The sequence below is a fragment of the Etheostoma cragini genome, chromosome 9, assembly GCF_013103735.1.
Source record: "Etheostoma cragini isolate CJK2018 chromosome 9, CSU_Ecrag_1.0, whole genome shotgun sequence".
NCBI classification, from domain to species: Eukaryota; Metazoa; Chordata; class Actinopteri; order Perciformes; family Percidae; genus Etheostoma; species Etheostoma cragini.
In genome coordinates this window covers 13,786,161-13,810,327 of record NC_048415.1, presented here as the reverse complement: position 1 = coordinate 13,810,327, position 24,167 = coordinate 13,786,161, and the positions used below count along the sequence as shown (strand labels likewise).

The following is a 24,167-nucleotide window of genomic DNA, read 5'->3' as shown; positions in this document are numbered from 1 at the left end:
CAGCAGTCCACTAACTTTTTGATCTTCCTTTCAGAGGCATTTTTAATATACCCTAAGTTCATAATTTAAACAAAATAGATTTATCACAATTATGGATTTAAAGAAGGGTGGTAAACTGCCGGATGGCTGCTCCTGGAGGCGCCTTCTCTCCAGCGCTTAGACGGTCACAAGACCTGGACATCGAACAAAACCATCGACACGCTGACAGGTCAGCTAAGCTACCGGCCCACAGATTCTTCTCTTCTCTGTATCCAACATCCAACAAGTTGGTCCATGACACGACTTTCCTGCGCGGTGCTACGCCACGGTCTGTGTCGTTTATTTTCTTCAATGGACATTTCAGTGGGTCTCTTTTTTATTTGTTAAACCGTTACTCTGTGTGGAAAGTGTAATCTTATTTGGAGCTGAATAGTCCTGTTACCCTACAACTAGTGATGTTTGGTGCGTAAAGGAGGGGCGCATGCCAAAGTGAGCGAATGCCACTGTGAGAAATTGCACCAAAGATGTCAACATTGCCTTGCCACCCACACGAAATCGATTGTATTACCTTCAACAAGGTGGCTCCTCGTATAAATAGGGACGCATTATTTCAAGAAAGTCGGTGGTGAGCACAGTCTGCTGTCTGTACTCTTTCTCACTCTTATCCGGACCACAGACAACGCCTGGAAGAATATCCTGAAGACAACTGTGTCCACTCTCCAGGACATAAGCATCGTTAACTCCTAAACTAGTAAGTCTAAAGTTAGAATGACTATGTTTGTTTTACGTTTGTATTAAACTAGACGAAATGTGAAGCTGCGCAAAGTGCATTCTGGTGATTAATTCCAATTTTAGAGGCTATGTATGATACCTCTGAAAGAGTCATTTTGGGAATGTGAAGGATCTCAAATGCCATGCAATGCTGATTCAGCTGTTGGAGTTTATGATGCAAAGTGAACAGCTATGTTTTTGTTTTTTAGAATGACATAGACTCAATAGAAACCATGTGTTAACAAAACTTATTTGCTTATGTTTTCAGACAGTGAAGTCATGCAGGTGGAGAGGAAATGGCACATTTTGTTTACTATCTTCTTTCTGCTCATTACCTCGGGCCAGTGTATGGACAGCAAGGACTTCAAGCAGAAAGAAAGAAGGACCCTGTTGGATCTAATCTTACAGGTTATTAGAGACAGCCAGCAAAGGGACAAACCCGTATTCAGGCGCTGTAGCAGTGGACTCACTTCAGCCCAAGACATGAAGTTCTCCTCCCGGGAAAAGCCTTTCTATGTTGCTAGGCTGGATAACAGTAGACTCATAGGTAAGCTGATAAGATTTATTTTTAGGTCCTGATAATGAAAGCATAATCTCCATTTTACTGTGAGACAGCTGTCATTGGTCTGGTCTGTGCTTGACATCTTATTGAGGAGCCTTATTTAGTTTGGCTGGAGGGAACCTGGTGTATGCATGTTAATTCAAGATATATGGAAATTAAAATAAGGTTTGCCGGTTCATAAATGGTTATTGGCAAGAATATGCTTAAAAGACAGGGTACAGCTTCCAGATCCCCTGGTTGTCAAATGTCCAACTCAATTTAAATTGGTTAAATAATGCATGTAATGAAGGTATGCATTTGCGTAAGAAAAAAAGAGTTATGTCACAATTAACATACTTGGTGTTGTTATTTCTAAGATGTACTCTTTCACCACATATCTTGAATGTATCATTCAAATTCTGATTTACTGATGGATGGACCGAGACGTGGATAGGTAGGAACTCATGGAGGAGGAGCATCGTTGTGAATAATTCATTGAGTGTGATTCCTTATGGAATCTTAAACATGAATGATGAACGCACACAAACACACTGTGACATCCCTTAAAGCATCTCCCATTGAAAGTGTCTCCGCAAGACATAGGCAGAGCAGAGAGAAAAGACGGGCTGTCGTTGAGTCACATTCATGTAATTTAGAGCGCTGTATGAAAGTCTCTGTTACTCCTTCTGACTATAATTGTGGGATGAGACCATACAAGGAGACTTTATACAGACGGCACTTCATTTATCTACATTGAACAGTCCAGGCCAGGTAACTGTTTTGATTTGATTTGAGCTCACCCCAACAAATTGACCTTTTAATATTATTATCACTAAAATTGATCGTTGTTCATTTCTCCTGACATAAATGGTTGTTGATGTATCTGAGGTCTCAGACAAGTGAGAATAAGCTTGGTGCAACTCTGCCTTTATTGTCTTATATAAAGCATTATGTCCAAACTGGAATAAAGACATTTAAGTAAATCTTCAATTATCCGAGATCCAAGACAGAAAGTTTCCCCAAATCAGATTGTAATAAAGAAAAAGTATACCAGAACATCCTTTAATGTACAGTAAAAGTTTGTATTCTTGCAACAGGCTAAGTTAACTTTGTGCAGTAGTGTAGGATTGCCTCACTGGTAGGTGCAATGGGAGTTTATTAGGAGCTGAGTGAACATAATGTATTGTTTATCTGCAGTACAAGATTCTCTCTTCCATCACTTTTAATAATCATCATGTTTGAGATGTTGCACAGGCATTGTAAAGCTCAAAGTCCCGGCTCCAGCTTATGCAATTGGAAAAGTACCTTTGTCAGACCACTGACTGGATGGAATTTATCTTTTGAGGATATTAAAAGCAGCATTTTAGCAACTGGTGCGTGTGACATTACCAAAAAGATCCATGGTCACGCAAGGATAGATGTTTTGAACAGGAGAAGGAAGGTGAAACATCTGTTAACCCACTGATGTGTTCACCCTGTAGTTGTCTTTGCGTTTTACTCAGAAGATGTGGCTGTGTCACCAGAATGAAAGCTATAAGACGGACTTAATAAAAAAAGGAAACACTGTTTTTTTATCTATTACATATTTTTTTTTCATATGTAGGGCACAAGAAATATGCTTTGAAATGGAAGCTTTAGCTTTTTGTATTTTATTTTAGTTGACATGCGTTTTGTAATGCCCAGAAAAAAATACAGTCCAGTACAAACCACATTAGCTGGCTTTGTGTAATCCAGGCTGCCATTTTCACTCTTCACATCTGGGTTTTAGGTTGATGGCACAGTTGGCTCTTTAATGTCCATTACTCTTTTTAGAATAGTAAAATACATAATTGCAGTCATCATTTTGATTAGTCTGGATTTGGTGGTTGATTTTGGCTTAACTGCATATCTGGACTTTAAATATTCGCTGGCTTTCAAATAGTTATCTTTCATCCTCCTCCTGAAGTTACAGCATTACATGCTCCTGGGTCTGGGGGCTAATTTAATGTTAGCCCAGTAACTACTTGCATGGACTTATTCTGATGAGCATTAAACTCCCATACAATAATCTCTTTAGCCTGTTAGCGTGGGTAATGTGTTATCAGACACCGCCATGTGTTGCCTGCATGGACATTGAGTAGAAGAGGGGTACTTGATGCCCTCTAGACCTCCGCTGACATCAGATCTCCATAGAAAATAATGTAAAAGTATAGATTCTTCATAGAAATGCCAGATTTGCTGCTCTAGTGAGGAACAGGGCTGCAAAAGGTTAATTTAGAATGCCGTTATTAGAAATTATGTTTATATGAGATGCAATGAGTGCGACAAAATCATTCTGACGCCCAAATAACGGTGCAGCCACATTTTGATTTTATTTTGACCTAGTGTAGATAGTAAGAAATGCCCTGCATCACAATGATATATGAAATGCAAGGTAACTTTGACAATAACAATCACATTCATCATGATTTTTGTGTACATTTTGGCATGTTCTCAGTTGTTTTAAAAGGACCGTTTGACAAGCTAACGTTGATTTTCTTTTCCAGAAATTGTTCCTAGAGATGTAAACATGAAAGGCCAATTCATACAGCATTTTACAGGTAAGAAAATCACCATGAGTGCAACGTTTTAGCCTTGATTGCATTGCGCTGATGCCCTTTCTAGAAATTGAATAAATACTTTAACTGGCAAAACACCTTTTAGAGCATAGTTGGCACTTTTCCCATGCAATCTTTAGTGAGAAACTCTTAGTTTTGCCCCTTTGAGAAAATCGTTCCTGTAAGCCAACGTACTGTACAAGGTGCTCGGGTCTGGGAAGCTTCATGAACACTGGAACTCCTTTGGGTCATTGGAGGGTTGCCTGGCTTAGCTGTTGGGCAGTATAGTGCAGAGAAACAGCACATGGTCTAAAGCTGTCAGAATTAAGTTGAAGGCAGTGCAAGGTTAAGCTGATTATTTGTCCCAGGACCTGTGAATAGACTTTATTATTAGTGTGAAAGTTTAAATGTTGGTGCAGAAAAATGATTATAATTGAAAACTCAAGACCTCTGTTTACTAAGTCCAGTTGAACCCTGACTCCTTAAGTTGTTGAAATCTTTTTTCATTTTGCCTGATAAGACCTTGTCTATTAAGCAGGACCAGTCAAGTTCTCGTCGGAGTGCAGAACACACTTTCATAGACTTTATCACAACACAAGGGATTGCTCAAGACCAGCATGTATGTATGCATTTTTCCTTTTTACAATGTGTTTAATGTGTGTTTATTTATCAAAACAAGTATTATGCTTTTTTACTGTGGAGGATTTCTTACCACATCCACAACATTTTATTGCCAAAGTTAAATCTGTTTTCTGGAAGTTTTTGTGCTCTTCTTACTGGTTTTCTGTGGCTGGGGCTTAGTTAAAAGATTTTGGTCACACATACTGTACTTCCACGCACCAATCAGGATTTCGCAAGAGTTAAATTGTTTTTCCCAAGGTTCTCCAAACCTTAACTTTGAATGTTGCAAATTTAGTCATGAATATTTAAAGGAAAACGCACTGAGCGCTGCAGCTGGTAGGCGCGTACAGCGCCGTAGTGTTCATTCGTCAGACGAGACAAGACTAAATAAGTTCGTCAACAACCTTTTTTCCATGACTAAGACGAGACGCTGACGAGGCTGCATGTCCAAAAACGCTAACTAAGACTAAATTAACATGCATAACTGTTGACAAAAAAGACAAGACTAAAATGTTTTGCATGAAATAAAAACTGAGATAAAATCTCTTCATTTTCGTCTACAATCGGCTCTACTTTTTCATCATGAAATAGAACTGGCCGTCACACATCCAGGTAGCAATTTGGCCCAGGCTATGCAACTGCTGGCAATAGAACAATGTGCTGTAGAGCCCAGGAGCCGTGGCGCTTATCTAACATGTGTCTGTGTACAATTGTATTTAAATGAAGGAAGAGGCTCTATAGAAAAACGCGTTTAACAAAGTTGCATTCAACAAAGATTATTCAACAAGTTTATATTGTCAGGTAATTATGACATTTAACCAATATTTGAGATGTGTGAAACCCTATTTGACTGAAATAGTTAACATAAAAAATCTCAGAACAGATTATTTAAAAAAAGACTAAAGTGTTTTGACTAAAACTTGACTAAAATGATGAGACTTTTAGTCAACTAACACTTGACTGACAAAAAAAAGATATGTGAATGACTAAATATGACTAAATCTAACAAGGACTTTTGGCACAAGACTAAGACTAAATTAAAAATAGGTGACAAATTTAACACTACATGGCTGCAATGTTATTTCTCAGAGAAAAAAAAAAATCAATTATGTCCACGAAAAGGGCTTCTATTTTTAAGTGTCTTTTAAGTGTCTGTGCCTCTCTGCTCTGTCTGCAGCTTTCCACTGTTGAAACAGAATTTTTCTTTAGGAAAATGTGCTCCTCTTTAGCTGGAAGTAGTCATCTCGTTCGAAATGGTCACTGCAGACCCAATGGTCAGCAAGGTGCAGTGATAGGATTCGTTTGTAGCTGTAGCACAACTAGCCTCAACTTTAGCCTGTCCGTATCCAACAAAATATATAAACATATATAGAGCAGTAGTTCCCAACCATTTCAGATATTACCCTTTAAAGGAAAGTTACTACTTGACCCCTTGGCCTTGTAACAGGTTGCATATTTCTGTGATTTGGCTGATGGAGCCATCAAGCAGACATCAGAGCATGATTACCAATGATGCTCCCTTGTCACAGATGTCTGTTTAGATAGTCAAGTCCGACTTTAATTAATTAAAAATATACAGTTGTTATTGTATTTTATGCCGGACAGGGAGACATGGTGGACACAATCAGGATTCATTTGTCTGTCCGTTGGATCGGGATGACGAAGAGTGTTGTTGAATATATGGTTTATTTCTCCTATTTCTCATTTCTAATGTTACTGATGATGAACTTAGAAAACATGAGTGATTGTGAACTTTACATGCTGCTCTACCTCTTACATCAGGACAGCCCCTTAAGTCTTTTTCATTAGTGTTTATTTCTCTCTCACTCAAAACGTTTCTTACTTTCTTATTTCAGATTACAAAAGATGTGCAAGACTGCTAACACGATTAGCAATGAGTCCACTCTGCATGCAATCGTAGACATTTCTTGTGAGTAAAAGTGTTTTTCTCTTCTTGGGTGGGGTTCAGTCTGCTGTCCGTACATACTCCGATTCCTTGTCAGAATTTTTTTTATGTGCAACTGAAGAAAACAAACTTCACGCATTAATTTCTCTGAAATCATGATATCAAAAACATGACAATGTGTAAATCAACTTGTTGGAAAAATAAAAATGTCTGAGAAAATTCTAGATGCATTGTTTCCTGCATCCTCTTGGAAAGAATTTGCCAATAACTTTTAGGGTACAACTATATATAATCTATAATATATATAACAATTCATGTTCGATTTTGATTATGGATGATAATCAATTTGGGTTTATTGTTTTATGATTATTAATCTTCTCTAATCATTTGTTGTCCTTGGCACCACCAGGCTTTGAATAAGTGATCATTTGTGAGTGTGATTATGTGCACACTGAAAACAAGTTTTCCAGTACCAGGAATGTCTTAAATAGAGGAGACAATCATAATGCCATGCCATCTTTTTGACAACTGACATGAACAGTTTTACAAATGAATTGTGTTTGTAGAGCAACACAATTTCTATAAACTCTCTGTATCCATCTGTAGGTAAAACAACACATTTTGGAGTAAGTAAAGCACAGTCTGAGGGCAAAGTAAGAAAAATGGAACTAGATAAACAGGAACGGAGCATGGGTTTTTTATTATAAAATCTATTGTTATGGCCAGAAATACACTAACATTAAACCCACTAAACCTAAACGTGGCCATTCTGAAGACAAAGGTAGAACTCAAATTATTATCAGTGGAATCATTTTGGACGTAGTCATAGTCATCCCTTTGTTAGGGTGATCTTCAATGACAGCAGGTCTGATGCGTTCACTGGCGTCTAGTACTAAGTGCAACATGGGTAATCGCATGTACTCTCGGTGAACGCAATTAGGTTCATCTGGTGAGTGATTACTGTGAAAGAGTTTGTCTACACAAGTGGCCATTTGGTTTTAGTGACACGTAGGATTTCTGGTGATTATAAAAATTGAGCAGGATGACACATTCTCAGGTATTCAGTTTCTTAAGTGAATCAGATAACATCCTGCCTTCACTGTTCTGAGAAATCTGACAAATGTATATCACAATCGAGGCTTTTGAGGCGCATTAAGTGATTCATTATTTTATCGTTTAGTCATCCTGATAATTTCTAAATGAGCTTAGTCATAACACTGAGGATGGGCAGGCCAGTAATGGACCTCTTTAGAAAGCTGACAACACGACTTGCTCAGAAAGTCAAGATGCGTCTTTGTCACTACTGGACTGAAGAATTGTTCAAATATAGCTATAAAGCATGCAGAAACTTAACATGTTTTACTCTAATCAAGTATTTCTTCTTATTTCATTTCAGATAACAATGGAAGAAGGGTCAATGTGTTGCCAAGGAAGTGCCTTCAAATCCACAGCAGTCATGTGAACATTTTTGTGTTTATAGTGTTTCTATTTTTGATTTTTTTGTTGTCATTATTGTAAATGCTAATGGACATTGTTGGTTTTTGAATGGATGTGCTTTTAATTTTAACGAACTTGTATGTACCAAATTTTTGTGAGAAAACATTCATTTAATATCAAATGCACCTATTTATTGAAAGGGTATGTATATAATAATTTCACAAACATCCAAAAAGATTATTTTGGTTATAAAAGTCATATATATATATATATATATATATATATATATATATATATATATATATATATTCCTTTTCCACTATATGTTGATATTACATTCTGAGACTGGTTTGAGAGATCTATCATGCTCCTCCGTTGTCCTCATTACATTTTATTTGGCACTTGCGAGTGATTGCTGACAATGAGAACATATGGAATGACAGTGGTGTTATGCACTGCAGTATTAAACAATAAAAAAATATTGAAGCACAGCATATTTTGCTATTATTGGAGATGAGGGGGATGAGAGTAAGTATGTGTGGTCTTTTAATGACAGCCCGACATTTATCCCAGACTACAGTCTTCTCCTCTGCTCTAGTATTATTTCAATTTGTAAAAAACTTTGAAGAAAACTGGATTTCATTCCAAACTTGTTGCAGTGAGAATGATATTTTCTTCTCTTTCCGGCTCGAATATTACTCTTATTTTTCAGCTCCTTCGTGATGCAGCCTCCCCTGTCCCTCCTTGCTCCTCTCAGCAGGTGTTTTCTTTGCTGTATTCATTCGAACACAAATTTGTTGCAAAACTTCTGGCAGTCAGTCATAGCTGTCAGATATCTTGAAATCTGGAACTCAACAGGATGTTGAGCAAACTCCTTAAGTGATCACATGTGCAAGGCATTCAAAACGTTTGTAGTGTTCTACGGATATTAAATTGTGTAGCTATATATCAATGTGAGTGGACGATCACAGTTTTATCTTTTTTCTTACTTGGGAGTGTCTTTTTGCCTTTTCAAAGGCTTGGCACATTGCTCTGGCAAGAGTTTCTCGTACAATTGAAATCGCAGTTTAGGAGGTAAAACTTTTTCAAGCAATCCTGTTCCACATCAACAAATCCAATGTGCCTGCAGACCTCGAGCCTCAGACCCCGAGTTGCGTGTTTGAGTAAACTGGCAGAAATATGATATGCAGCAAACTTGTCTAACTTGACTTTGTGCCAGACAAGAAAAGTGTCAGCAAACAACATGAGTGGGAATCTTAAGAGATTAAAACAAAGAAAGCTGCAATTTTCTCACATTATCTAATGGTATATAAAGACATCAGAGCTGCCATTCAATGCAACGTTTCTTGATTATTGTGTATTTCTGTAAGGAGTTTAAATAACCTACCCTTACAGTAACAGAGGTCTATAAAGTCCTGACAAAATAAATAAGATCCAACATTCCTCTTCTTGTCATGTTGTATCATCTTGTGCTGAGATATGTGCCTGGGGAATAGTTACAGTGATGGTTTTTATGGAAGTGAAATAAATATTGAGCCACACACATAGGGGTGCTGATAGGTTCTGAAGGAAACATCCACTAAGCCAAAGATTACAACAGCTCAGTTCTCACGCCAGCATGTCTCTAAAGACTCAGAAGGAACAGTTTGTCAGGCTGGATTGTGCCTTATTCAACTTGGCTTCAGAAGCAGTCAGTTCAGTACAAAGTCTGTGATCGCAAAGTGCATCTCGATTTCTTAATCAATGTAGTATTTCCAACTTGATATGAGATATAAGATGCCCTTGTTCTGAAGGGCCATATAATGGACGGTTGCCTCTCTTCCACAAAGCCCAGCTTTCTCGGGAACAGAAGAGTCCATATTAGCAATGTGTGTGCCATCAAATACCTGAATATTGTCAAATTTGCACAAAAAAAACAAGTACTTCCTGTCTGGCATATGCTGTCATGATTACCTCAGACAATTAATTTAAACGGGTGATGTTTTCTCCTTGAACTATAAAAGGATTAGGAAGCTAAAAATACAGCTTGCACCTCACAGGGATGCACTGGGGATCCCTTTCCCTCCAGCTGGACAGGGCAGGGACATAGGATCTTAATCTGAGGAGGATATCACTTATCTGAAGACAAACAGCATAGATTAGGAGAGGAGACAGAAGATGCACTGGGGACAGCATGTGGGCGGAATCTAACACAATTACACACAAGCACCAAATCCCTCCTCTGATACCTCTGAGAAATGCTGGTGCGATAAATGGTAAATAGAGACCAAAGCCGGGCCATTTATTTCCTGTTGTACTGCACCCGGATGCACCAAATCTCAGCAGCAGAGAGGAGACACACCACAGTGTTCTAACCATACCAGCTAGTCACATCCAACTGCACTGTTCTTTGAAACAGAGTTACAGATGAGCTTTTTATCGCTTATGAGGTAGCTGTGATTTAAACTGACAGTAACACCAGTCTTGCAGAGGACTTTTTTAAGCAAATCCCAATTCAAAATTGACACCTTTGTCCCGAGTCCTTGCTTTAATTGACTTTGAAATCATACATAGATTTGTAATTTGATTTAGGCCTTTGGCGCTTACTTAAATATTTAACATGCCAACTATTCATTTAAGATTGACTAGCATATAACCTAAAACCTAAACATGGCTCCTTATGACGTATGTCAAACTCCCCTCATCCGCAGAAGAATTTTGTGGCAAAAGTAAACACTTTAATCCAATTTCTTAGACCCTAAAGCTTAATTTAAGCAAGCCACGTTATTTATAGTGATTGCAGTAGCCTTGATGGCTGTAAAATTGTTGTAGAGGGATTCATATCTCATGATTAATTCATGACTCTTCCTTTGTGTTTTGTCAAATGCATAAATCTCAAATGAGTCACAAATAATACTGTATACGTTTAGATAATACAGCCTTGATAAGGAATTTGACAGTTGAATGACTTGTTACCGTCACATTGAATTCTTCTTTGGCATTTCCAATGCACCAAAATAGAAATGTTATAGATAGACTTGCTTGGACAGTTTTAATAAAGAAAGGAGCTTCTATTGTTTTATTGTGTGTTGTTGCCAACATGTTTTGGATATGGGTTGACCCCCATATTGCACGTCAAAGACGCTATGTGGACTCTGGTCCGCATTGTTCAAGAGAGTTTGATGGGAAGTGAGTTGCTGCAGTTCTGTCTGTGCGCCAGCTGCAGTGTCTTTGATCCCATGTGCTGGAGGTGTTGGCACAGGTCTCCCTGCCACCCCCTCTGCATGCCCCACACTGTGTGTGCTCTGACGCCTGCCATGGCTAAAAGACTAACCGCTGCACCGATTAACTGCAAGGCATCTTTCAACATGTGGCAGTTAGGTGTTCATTTTACGATTAGCTTCAGGTTTGTTTTTGTATTCATGTGGAAAAATGTGTAAGAATTACATAAATGTTTATTCATCAAATGAGTGAAAATAAATGACTGCAATGCACAAAGTGGCATTTTTTATTTTTATAAAAGGGAATTATACTTACATCTGTACCACCAAGCACAGTGATGGTTCTAGTCACTTTGTTTTTCATTCAACAATTCACGCTTTAAATAATATTAACAGATAATATTATGATGACTCATTTACATTTGAAAGATAGTTCAACATCTTTTAAAAACAGATTTACTAAAAAAAGACATTACACAAGCTATCAATGTTAACACCATCCTCATGCATCAAGTAATCTGTAATGTCAGTATAGTAAGAATACATTGTTTTCTGCAAGTAGCATTTATTTATTTTTTATTTATTTATGTATTTATTAGGATTTATTTTACTTGCCAATAGATACCATTTTAGTTTAGGCAGACTGAAAATGACAATGTTTGCAGAAAAACTCACATTTATTAAGTAAATAGCCAGAGTACGCTCTGTTTATTGTTTATTTAAGGATCCTATTAGAAGCACATGGGTTGTGACTCTAGTCTTCCTGGGGTCTTGAACATATACAAATACAAACAACTTAAAGGGGAACTTAAATTGAGATTTCCAATATGTTGTTTCTATGGCCAAAGAAAGTTCAATCAATATTTTAGAACTTAAGCTACTCTCTTTCAAAGCCAGAGTTTATCAATCTTGATGAAACAAAGTCCCCTGTCCTGAACGATGGGAAGATGGCGGTGATGCGGGCTCATCGTATCAGTCCAGAGCGCAACACCGGATACCGGATCCCGCATCCTGATCTGCAAGATGCTACGGTACACCACCGCGGTGAAGTTAGTTTGATGTTTGACATTCGTCGGTTTTCGCAGATTTTACGTTCTATAGCTCCTTGTCGAAGACTTAATTTCCCCCAGTTTCAGGGTATGTTGGAGAGCAAATTAAGACAGACGTGTCACAGTTATTTTTAACTCAAAATCAAAAATAATGACGATACAGTTAAGAGCGCAAAGAAGTGAATGTTTGTCCAACGCGCCGGTCACAATAGATGCACTTAGGGACCGATATTTTACCACGCATACATTTCTTTTCTTCAATGTTGCCCATACTACCCCCAATTGATTACTGGAAGGGGGTCCACTCTTTGGTCTTTAAATGTATTTTGGGAGGGAAACGGCCACGTCTGAAGTTGACAACACTTCAGTGACATAAAACAGAGGGTCGTCTTTCTGTGCCTAACTTTAAATATTATTTTTGGTCATTTGTATAAAACACAAAACAGAACCTAGCATCCCCACAAAGACCGGAGAATCTCATTTACTCCGCTGCCCTTTGAAACAAGCTAAGATGGACTTGGTCCCATAATGGGTTTCCTCTCATCAATATGGCTTATTGCTGTGGAGCAATCTAAGAGTACATGTAAATGGCACCTGAATAGTCCACTAACAACTCTTTAACAATTCCCTACTCATTTGGGGGGGGGGGTCTCATTTTCATCCCTGGATTGGAGCTCTATGGGTATATAAATGTTTTAGCTGACGTATATAACAAGAACGGGCTTCGTGACTTTAATGACCTAAGACTGCCTTACCAATTGCCTGGAACATCTTTATTTCTGTACTTTCACCTACGATCATCTTTGAAAGCATATGGAGTACGATGGGGTTCTCCTCTTACTACCCACCCTTTACATTCCATTCTGTACAATAGAAGCCGTAAAAGAGGTTTGGTCTCCCGAATATATTCACCTATCAAGGATGTCTCTTATAAAACCCTACCTATCTTACATGTTTGGTCTAGCAATCTGGAACGCTACAGCGAAGGAGATTCACTGGACTGGGAAAACATTTGTTCCTCTATTGTCTTTGCTTCTGAAAACCCAGACCCATCAACCAATCCATTTTAATTATATCCACAGGAGTGACCTCACTCCTTGGAGAAACCTTCTCGTGAAGCCTTTGACATCTCCAATCTGCAACCTGTGCTCAGATACTCATACATGCATATGTATTGATAATGCAAGGATGTGAGGCCTTTTTGGGGTGAGGTTTGGTCTACTTTATCTAGATAGATAGATAGCTCCCTAATAAAATGGGAAATTGCAGTGTTGCAGCGGCAAAATCAGTCACACAGCACATAATATAAATATAAATGAAATACTAGGATACGTTATACATACATACTATATACATGAAATAATAGGATAAAACACAAGAATATTTGAATATATACAAGTTGAGAATTCAAAACTGTGCAACTGCTTAAATAGTATAATAAAATTTAAGTAGACCAATTGTGCAAGTTTTACTTAGTACAGCATTGTGGTGTCTAAGAGTCTTATCTAGCACCCAGTGATGACGTGTTAGAAAGTTATATTACCTGTGGTGGGAAGGATTTCTTGTAGCGGTCTGTGCGACATTGAAGCTGTTGGAGCCTCTTGGAGAAGCTGCTCCTCTGTTGGACCAGTGTGGGGTGGAGAGGGTGGTCAGGGATATCCACAGATAAGGAGGAGAACACAGCGCTGGAGACAGTATATCAATGACATATTTGGGGAAAAACAACCACAGTGCTTCGGGATGGGTTTCCCCGGTTGGACCAGGGGACAAAGACAAACCGAAGCAGATCATGTCAGGACAGCTAGGTCAGGGCTGAATTTTACAGATTTTTTTATTTATTTTTTAGCTCATTTCCCCTTCTCCTCTTCCTTGCTTTTGCGTGCTTTAGGCCACAACAGGCCAGCCAACCCCTAAGGAATATGACTCGGGATATAGAAGGCCACCACATCACCAAATTTGTTTCCATCCTTTCTGAATCCATTGTAACCCTGTATTAAGACTTCTGCATTACTAAATGAGGGGCGGAGGACATATATTATACCTATGCTGAAGCTACACACAACGGCAGTTTTGCGTATTTTCTGTTGGCAGTTAAAAGCAGCTTGATGACAAAAGGCACATAAAAATGAACACAAAACAACTATCCCTGTGAGTTGAGGTATTGAATAGTTTTATTTTCTGTTCTACGTGAGAGGTCTGTTAAAAGTGTAAATTCATCAAGGCAATTATAAGCAATTTAGTATAATATTCTTTCTCTTTGAAAAACACACATTGGTCTATTTATTCAATGTAATCTGACAACACATCAGAACTACAATTGAGGCAGTAAAAATAAAAACATGACAGCATAACAGATGACATAATTTAAACTGTGTGCATAATAAAAGGCAATATGATTTCAGGTCATTTGAAAACCAAACTAGTACAAGATGATACAGTAAGTAACTAACAAAAATTAGTGAAGACATGATGTTAATGTTAAATTATGTAAATGTTCAAAGTTTTTCTTGATTTTAATGTCACATATTCATTATTTTCTAATAAGAGGGAAATCCTTAAATTTAGTGTAAAATATGGATATCAATCTATTATGTCCTTATGTAAAAAGAGTAAAGGCTACTGAGGTCAATACGGCATCTTGCAGCAACTTACATTTCACCATCAACAAAAGTACACGTTTACATTAAAGGTCCCATGGCATGAAAGCTTCACTTTATGAGTTTTTGAACATTAAAATGCATTCCCCAAACCTGCCTATAGTCCCCCTGTGGCTAGAAATGGTGATAGGTGTAAACCAAGCCCTGGGTATCCTGCTCTGCCTCTGAGAAAATGAAAGCTCAGATGGGCCGATCTGGAATCTTGCCCCTTATGAGGTCACAAGGGGCACGACTATCTCCCCTTTCTCTGCTTTGCCGGCCCCGAGAATTTGGCCCACCCATGAGAGAGAGACATCATGGTTTTCAAATGAGCAAAGTGGCAGTTGGTCAAGGCCATACCCCAAGCCTCAAAAGCTACAGACTTGGAAATGACACATACTAAGGAAGTCTCATTTTGGGACTGGTTCTAGTGGCTGTAATTCTGCACCAAGGCTGAATTTTGGGAAAAAGACTTTAGATGTGGTATTAGGGGACCACTACATAAAAGCCTCCAATGTCATAGGACCTTTATGAAAAATTTACCTTATGCTTATTGCTAAACTTTAAGTAATTGCATTCTCTCAAATATCAATTTGTAGGCAACATCATGATAATTTGTGGCCGTTATGATCCCAATTTGGGCCCGAACCCTTCCAGCTGCACAGGCATTATGTGATCTAAAAGATCCAGGCCTTAATGTAAACAAATGGCAGGACACTGTGTCTCACTATGAAGAGATAAAACACTGCTAATGCTAAAATATATGGGTAAATAAACCTTCAAAGAATGTATGCAAAAGTATTTGTATTGGTGATGCAGAATGGATGTTAATACATAACTAAAACAACATCAAACCTTGTGATCAGTCAGAGAATAGGCTCTGTATCATTCCAATTGACAAACGCATCTTTCCACCTGAAACAAGACAAACAGTTAAAAGGCATTCAGAGCTGACACAGGTACAGACAGCAAGATCCTTTACAACTTCAAGTTCTATTTAGAGTATGCAAGGTATTTAAACACCAGCTCTTATTATGGTTGTTTTTCAGGATCTGCAGACATTACTGTGCAGGTTGGGCGTACGTCTGTGTTTGAAATGCCATAATAGCCTCACCTTGTTCTGATACAGTGCTCCAGTGGTGGAATGAGATCAGTGTCGACATGTTGACAGTCCAGGGCCCATTTGCCAACCGCTGAAAATATGAATGCTTAATTAGCAATTGCAAAGGCAAAGTAACCCAACACTACTCAAGCATTGAAGGTTCAATCTGTAATACTGACAGCTAGTGTTTAAAATAGTTACTAAATACGGCAGTACGAATTAAAAATAATGAAGTGAGTTGTCTCCCCCGCCCCCTCCTCCCCAGACTCAAAGTTTACAGAGGTTGCCAGGCTGGGACCGCTGCAGCCATAGTTTCGCGTTGCCAGACCCTCTTCCAAAGCACTCTGAAGGAGCATCCACAACAATGTAGCTGGACGCTAGTCTCATCTAACCAGACATTACTTCACAGTACAGCGGAGTAGCTGACGTTAGATGCTGTCTATATTGACCGTCATAGAAGCCCGTTCTCGTGCGGAGCTCTGTATCCAACTGACAGACACTTTGTCGGCTTAGAATTACGATAGGAACCGTTAAAAACACAACAACCTCGTTGTCCTCTCCACCTGATGGACACACACACCTTCTAGGCTTAGCATTACGGTAGGAACCGCTAAAAATTACACCACCTTGCCGTCCTCTTCACCCGACTGAACACACTTTACTGTTTATCTGTGTTTTAAGTCCTTCCAGGCAGGAGACGTTGGGGGCTTAAAACACCATCGAGCCTTAGAATTACGGCAACAATCCCTAAACAAACTGCAAACTCACGGCCCTCTCTTCTGTGTCTCAGTTTGTTTTTGCGAGTAATTAATTTGAGTACTGTAGTTATTTAATTCAATGTGAGTACAGAAATGTTGAAAGACATAAAATGCCCGTCCCTTGTAGCCGTGATAAATTAGTCTGAAGCTAATGATTACCTGTTCAGGAGGAAATTGGCCAAATCTGCATCCTTTTCGTGCTCTAAGCTGTCTCCATCTTGCAAATACATTTCCAATATTTACCCGGGGTTTGTTCCCAGCTAACAATTTCTGGTTCCCAGAACGTTCTGGGAACGCTCGTTTTTGGTTGTGGGAACGTTCCCTAAAGGTTTTTTTTGGTTGCAGTTTTAATTACGTCTCTAGTCACACAACATGCTAGGTTTTTTAGGTTGGGTACAATCTATCTCCGTTGATCCTGTTTGTTTGTTTGCGGCTTTTAATGGCTATACTAACGTTACAGCTGTAGCACGTTGGGTTTACGTTTTACAGGTAAATCCAGCAACCCGGCCTGGCTGTCAAACTGGGCCGTTAATAACAACACACAGGCCAAAACAGAACAGAAATTACGTCACGGAATGTACATTTCAAAAGGAGAAAATACTGGCATTAGCATTGTTGTCATCACAACTTAGCATGTTTCCTTAATATCTGATGATGCATTGGGGTCATTTTTCGGATTTATAACAGTATATATATATATTACATATTGGACCTTTAACACAAGAAGGACCCTAATCATTGAGATTGCCAGGAAAAAAACATGACTTCATAATAACTGAATTATACCCTAATGCACAGTGGTCTGTCACAGTCACTGGGATGAGGGGATAATAACAAACCTAACCAAAAAAGAAAAGAACATGTGCATGGACAACAAGTGATGTTACATACAGACAGTGAGGCGGATCTCTTCCTGTTGATTGGCCAGTCCATCATAATAGTAGAGGTCAAACTCCAGGCCTTTGTCCTGATTAGTCAATAGCTCTCTCTGCAGGCCAAACAACACGCTGAAGTGGCTTTCACTGCAGACCACCCAAATGGGGTAACATGGAGTCTTCAAGTAAGCCCCTACCTTAGATAGAAAAAAGTATAACACAATACAGAAGCAGGCAAATGGAATTAAGCCATCATCAGTTTTATTATTAACATATCAAAGTGTTAAACTAGCATTACCGCCTTATGGTTGTATGCTTCTGTCAAACAGTCAAGTTGAAATTTACATCCATATCTGTCCAGACTCATAATATATGTAGTAGGCCTGTTTTTATTGTCTTTGCAATATCAACTAGCACAATAAACACATCTTGAAAGGCTGCAACATATCGCTAAAGACACAATGAAAATACCAGTAGAAAGCTGCACTGTAAAATGTAACTGTCATTCTTTTTTTAGTGACGCCTTTAATATGCAAATCAATGTTGAAGAATGTTGGAAACGAGTTCCATCATTTTTTTAAAATTCAACAAGCAATTATTTTATTTTGGCAGAATACTGAAAGCAGCATAAATGCAGAACTGATCACACTTCAATATCTATTTATCGCAAGTAATATCGTTATTGTGATATTCAACAACGTTAACGCATCTTTTCCTCATATTGTGCGCCCCAGTATGCAGTGAAGAATTTGCAAGAATTTATTACAAGGTATTGATTGTATTTTTTGGAAACTTGGATGCTTCACACTAGAAAAGTGTTTTAGCAGAACATTATGATGTCACAGTTAACTGACCTTTGACCTTGGCTGTACGCACAACAGGTAGACGGAGACATAGTAGAAGACATAATGCCTCCGCCCACCGCTGCTTTTATGCTTGGAGGCATAAAAATGCATTGCACACAATTTTGAGCAGTCCCAAATTAGGGAAAGTAACAGGATTTTGATGTTTAACAATATGTTTTGTACATGTATTGTTTTATACTCTGTATGCTTATGATGTGTAAAAAAAAACTTGAAAATGTGAAAAATATTTTACATTTCTTGTTTGTCTATCATGAATGTTTGTATAAGGTCAATAGCTCTACTTCCTCTCTTCTTCTGCCGCCCAATATTCGTTTTCTTTGAGTTTTTTTTCCTTCACCTGGCAAATTTAATTTATTACAATGCTACAGCTTGATATCTAGAGCCTGTTACTTACCATGTTCCTTTTTTTCGTGTATTTGAAGTACTTTTCAGGCAGTGTATGTTTTGTTAAGTAGCAAATCAGAATCAGAATCTGAATCAGAAATACTTTCTTGATCCCCAAAGTGAAGTTCTGTGTTACAGTTGAAAGAGTATATAAATATCAGAGTAGAAATATAAATATAAAAATAGTCTCAAGAACATTCTTTGCTGCCATTATAGGCAAATCTGTGCCGTCAGAAAAAAACAAAAACAAATGCCCCATAAGGTCTTGGGTTTTCCCATGAATCGGACAAGCATCTCGTCCAGAGACCCCGCCTTCAATTTTACTCACCTTGCAGATGTCATAGTGTTCAAACAAGGACAGCAGGCCAACGTCACAGTGGCCTTTGACTCCCTTGAGTAGAGTCATGTTGCTATTGCCAGAGTCCAGCTCCATGTCATTGTCAAAGACATTAGAAACTGCTCTGCCGCAGAGCAACAGGTTGACCAGCTCCTGGTGAACACCATACAAAAAAGCAATCTTACTAACCAGAATATATTTTGTGTATACAGCAGTAACAGTAAGTAGTATTGCTTACTGTCTGGTTTTGTGACACTGAGATCCCTTTGTTGCACAACATCTAAGTCCGGCATGCACTTAGAGAAATGTGGGTCCCAAAACCAATGTCATCAAGACCGATACCTGTACCTTTTTATTAGTCATTAAAATGTGTGATTATGAATCACGAACAAAGTGCTCTGAACCAATTTAGCATGTCAAACCTGAGTGCAGTAGCCATGGGCTCCAATGAGTGTGGTGGTGGGCACGTCCATATCGTCTCTTACTCTGAAAAAAGAATAACAAGAAACAAAAACAAGGGTGATGTTTCGTTATCTAGCCAATAGGGATTTTAATAACTCACATCTCGTTCAGTCTTAGATCTTAAAAAAAAGCACAACATACTTGTCAATGGATCGAGAGAGAACAGCAGATATGGTGAACAGTATGCATCCTAACACCCCGGTCTCAAACTGTGGAAAAAGAAATCAAAGCAAAAAGGTTGGTATCTTACCTACATTTAAAAGGCGGAATTAAACGTTAATATTGAGTTTCCTGCCTGATCAAGATGCCGCTCCAGAAGTAACTGCAGGTCCTTGATGTTATCCACAGTAAAACATGTTATCTAAAACAAAAGGTGGTTATAAAACGTCCACTGCAGATTTTTTGTAACAAAGGTCATTTTGTAAATTGATAGTATTGACACAGCTACACTTTCTTTATTACACTCATTCCAAATTAAAGCAACAAATGTGGGATTGAGTTTTTGCACATCCAATGGCTGTGAGTCTCCTCCAACAACATTTTAGATATCCCACAAAAATCCTTAAAACAGTGTTGAGGATTTTTTATTTGATGTACAGTATACTTAACAAAATTATAAACCCAACACTTTTGTTTTTGCCCCCATTTTCCATGAGCTGAACTCAAAGATCTAAGACGTATCTATTTACACAAAAGGCTTATTTCTCTCAAATATTGTTCACAAATCTGTCTAAATCTGTGTTAGTGAGCACTTCTCTTTTGACGAGCTAATCCATCCACCTCAAAGGTGTAGGATATCTGAGTAACTGACCAATTCCATTTGAATTTCATTCGTTCAACTTAAGAGTGTGCTATCTCCATACCTTTTCAAGCACTCCTTCAGATTTGTAGTGTCCAGTTGGGGTAAACTGATTTTGTCTTGAATTTCTGTTTAAAAAAAATAGAGTTAAGACAAAAAGCGCAAAGATTGTCTAAATCAATGCTGCACCTGAAACAAAAGATTTATAGCAATTTTTGAGATCAATGGGTCATCCCAACTCTTAACATCTAAGCCAGGTATTCACATGCATTCAACCTAGTTAAATACATAATGAGTAAAAAGGTCTCAATGTAGAGTATTAAGTGGATAAGAGTATGAACGTACATTGCAATTGTGGCTTGTTTTCCCTCGCCAGCCCTCCACAGTATTTCAGCAGCTGCTAAAACAAGACACTTTCTCCTGGTAGTGTTAGAAGGTCTTAACATCCTTAACACAAAGTGGAATTTGAGTAAAAAGCAGGTTGTGTGGGTTAATAATACAGTTAATACCAAATGCAGAGATCAATGCTTAACAGTGGCTACAAAACATGCCTTGATGTGAATTATTGGCTGTGAAAAGCATCCAAGGGATAACAATGGGGCACAGAGGTTAACATTATGAATCAAAGCTCTTAGTTGAAGGATAACATACTGAAGGCCTGCATTACTACTTTCAAAGTTTTCAAAAAGCAGTTTCTTTAGGACAAAGGCTTGGATGGATGCCAGAACTCCACAAGGTCCACCCTAGAAAATAAAAATACAGTGCATGATGCCACAAATCCTAAAACCATATGTAAATCAGTTTGATGGATTATTGAATTTAGCAAGATGGCACAGTTAAGACAACCTTCTTCTGTACGATTCCGTATCTCAGGTCATGTGTATCTAAGAATGTGAAACCCTGATTCCTCCATTCAACACTGAAACCATTTAGGCTGGAACCAAGAAGAACCGCTTTCAATTCCTGTTGAAAACAAAAACAGAAAACTAAAACAAAGGCAAATGCATTTTTAAAGAAGTACTGGTCTAAATCACCAACCATGGCAGTGTGCTGGTTCATCGGGCGGCCTGCACAGCTGTGCTCTGCGACAGTTCTTGGAAAGGACACTTTGGAGAGTTCTCGCAGATCGTCGTCATCATCAATGTCATCTGGAAATTGATTTACACACCATCAGATGTGACTAATACAAGGCAACAAAACACAAAAAGGCAAAGACAATGGATGCTATCTCTTTGATAGTTTAGTTTATTTAACAGGGACAGAACATCTTAACAAGATTTATGAAAATAAGCGCCAGAGTGCCAGACTTTTTATCTGTAGCCCACAACCCCGAAGTACACAGTACCTACCCAAAACCATCTCAGACACATCCAAGAGAGCCACATTTGGCTTGGGCAAAGACTTAACTCTAAGAAACAGACATAATGTACATAAACAAATGAACAAAACTTGGTAGTAAAATAATTTCAACAGTTCAAAACAGGATCTCAAATCTACTTTACTTTTTAGTCTTCAGTAGGTCTTGTTGCACTTTTCCAAAGCTGTTTTCCCTCTGCACTCTCTCTTGTGCAATGCACAACTCCCGTTGCACTCCTACGCAGTCAGCTGAGGTGATTTCACATAGGCCGCTTGCAGAGCTTTTTTGATGTACGCCAGCCACTAAAAGTGCATCCCCAACATGCCTGTTTTCTTCCTTTTTTATGAGCTGTGGCTGGGACACTTCTAGCCTTTGATTCTGCCTTTTTTTGTTTGATTCCTTAAAGGAAAAACATCAGTGATAAAAGAGAGTATGATAAGCATGTGTAATAAGATGAACGTGGGATCAGTGGAACTTTAAGAACTGCATCAAGAGTCCAGTACCTGAGATGTGCTTGCTATTGGACCAGCCATCATGCCACGTCTAATTCGATTAGTTCTGCTCCTTTGGGTGCTCTCAGTGGTGGGAGCCTTTTTTTCCGGTTCTCTTCTGATGTAGCTATCATTGTCCTGGAGGGAAGCCATCGGTGGTTGAGAAGGGCAGAATTCTCCTATATCAGACCTGTGAGAGAGATAAATTCCATATATGTTCAAACCAATTTTATTAAAAAGTCAAACATAACAAATCAGGAATGAAACTTGTGAAATACCTCAATTTGACATGTTTGCTAATAACAAAAGATCTTGTGCAATCCTCTGTCTGTGTGTCATTCGTCACTGTTGGTGATACTGCAGAAGAATTAGCAATCCAGGTCATAGTTCGAGCAGACGGCAGCGGATCACTTTTACTGCAGGTGATCTTGTCATTCTTGAGGCCCTCAATGCGATGCTTTACAATAATCTCCAGTAAAGTTTTCAGGGGGGAGTTCAGAGCCTGCAATGACAGAGAAGTCAGAAATAGACTCTCAGATTCAAAGCAGCCAACCTCCAACTGCAATACTTACTTTGTTCTTTCTATAGAGACCCTCCATGTTGAGAATCTGCCTTAAGTGGGATCTGTTGTTGACACTGGCCTCTGTGCGTGGATGCTCCTCGTCCATACAGGCAATCGTCCTCCTGAGTCCCTGTGCATCAACAGTGTTTATTTAACATTGTTTACACTGCAAGTGTTTAACAGTCACGTTTTGAGAGTCAACACTAGTAATGGTAGCAGCAGCTATGACGCCATCATCCGTCCTAAACAGGGTCACGCACTGAGTCGGTTGTGACAGCAGAAACTGATTTCGGAGTTGAATGTCGGACATTTGTGACACAGAATCTGACGAATTACTGGTTTAAGTGAAACACATAGCTAGCTAAACTAACGTTACCATAGCTAGACAGGGGGTATAACGCTAGCTAGCACTGGTAGAAGTTTGCCACCCAGCACTGAGCTCGTTCACCACCTAGCGTTAGCTAACTTACCTTTCGACTTAGATATTCCCGTACAACGGATAAAGATACCTCTTCAACTGAAGCGGCCATAGTGATGGGAACGTGTCCGAATGTGATAGCCTTAGCTAGAGAATCAACAAGTAACCTTAGCCGTTCTGACTAGCATTTAGCTAGCCGTCTAGTGAACCATAACTAGGCTGAGGCATGTGCAACCTTTCGGAGACCGTCCATATCATGAATGCATAGCTAGGTCCATTTGTGCTAGAGATCAGCAAGAGATAGGTGAAACTCATGGATGTAATGAGGTGAAACCCTTTCAGAGTTGTTGTTCGGCAATGTACGTTGCCATGGCGATCCTGCGCAATACCTCTTCTTCTTTGGGTTTTACAGGCAGCTTACATCCTTAATGTTGCTCTACTGCCACCTTCTGGAGTTAGCTAACTCCTACATTGCCCGGTATGTCAGATTTTCCTCATCCGTCCTGTTCTCATTAGGAAGCTGACCAAAGATCTGCTGCCTTGTCCACCTCCATCACACTCCAGTATGTTCTTTACACCTGCTCATGTTAGCCCTAATCAATTCTTCCATCACCTCCTTTCTATCTGATAGATATTTCCTGCAACTAACAAGCACATGCTCTACATGATCACAAAAAACAAATGGTTGTTCCATATGGGCCTATTGTGAAGTTTGCCGTTTAGTTTACTTTGTCATATTCCTAACCTAGTCATGATTGTCTCCTCTTTTCTCTTGATTTCAAACTGAATGTAAATGTCTTTCTGTTATCGTCCAATCCCAAGTGCTGCCACTCTTTGATTCATTTCCTTTCACAAAATACCCTTTCCTTCTGATTTTGATAGATGAATGTCTCTATGTTTTTTTTTTAACAGTTTGTTTGGCTAGATTGTCCACTCTTTCATAACCTAAAATGCCTCTAGCAGGAACCCAAATGAATATGACCTTGGAGCCTTTGACCTGTTTGAGTCAAGGATGCACGTGGCATGATCTGGGAAGACAC

At 38.8% G+C, this 24,167-nt stretch overlaps 2 protein-coding genes across 4 annotated transcripts; one reads left to right on the top strand and one right to left on the bottom strand.

Annotated features, from left to right (window-relative positions):
- Positions 1–73: 73 nt before the first annotated feature.
- alkal1 (ALK and LTK ligand 1) lies at positions 74–8,030 on the top strand. Its single transcript, XM_034881981.1, has 6 exons — positions 74–730; positions 1,019–1,297; positions 3,817–3,870; positions 4,403–4,486; positions 6,345–6,418; positions 7,791–8,030. Exons 2-5 carry the CDS (start codon positions 1,030–1,032, stop codon positions 6,407–6,409), a joined length of 471 nt encoding a protein of 156 aa, XP_034737872.1. The 5' UTR covers positions 74–730; positions 1,019–1,029; the 3' UTR covers positions 6,410–6,418; positions 7,791–8,030.
- Positions 8,031–15,328: 7,298 nt separating this feature from the next.
- mindy4 (MINDY lysine 48 deubiquitinase 4) lies at positions 15,329–23,723 on the bottom strand. 3 transcript variants are annotated; one of them, XM_034881908.1, is made up of 18 exons: positions 23,180–23,723; positions 22,720–22,839; positions 22,426–22,649; positions 22,160–22,337; positions 21,802–22,055; positions 21,649–21,707; positions 21,338–21,447; positions 21,146–21,262; positions 20,951–21,042; positions 20,645–20,746; positions 20,364–20,427; positions 19,796–19,861; positions 19,642–19,709; positions 19,461–19,524; positions 19,030–19,191; positions 17,468–17,648; positions 15,831–15,909; positions 15,329–15,631 (listed from the first exon to the last, which is right to left on the bottom strand). In XM_034881908.1, exons 1-18 carry the CDS (start codon positions 23,237–23,239, stop codon positions 15,583–15,585), a joined length of 2,049 nt encoding a protein of 682 aa, XP_034737799.1. In that variant the 5' UTR covers positions 23,240–23,723; the 3' UTR covers positions 15,329–15,582. The 3 variants fall into 3 exon arrangements, with proteins under 3 accessions (XP_034737799.1, XP_034737798.1, XP_034737800.1); XM_034881907.1 differs by having other exon boundaries at positions 21,146–21,447; XM_034881909.1 differs by lacking the exons at positions 15,329–15,631; positions 15,831–15,909 and having other exon boundaries at positions 17,468–17,644; positions 21,146–21,447.
- Between the last annotated feature and the right edge of the window lie 444 nt (positions 23,724–24,167).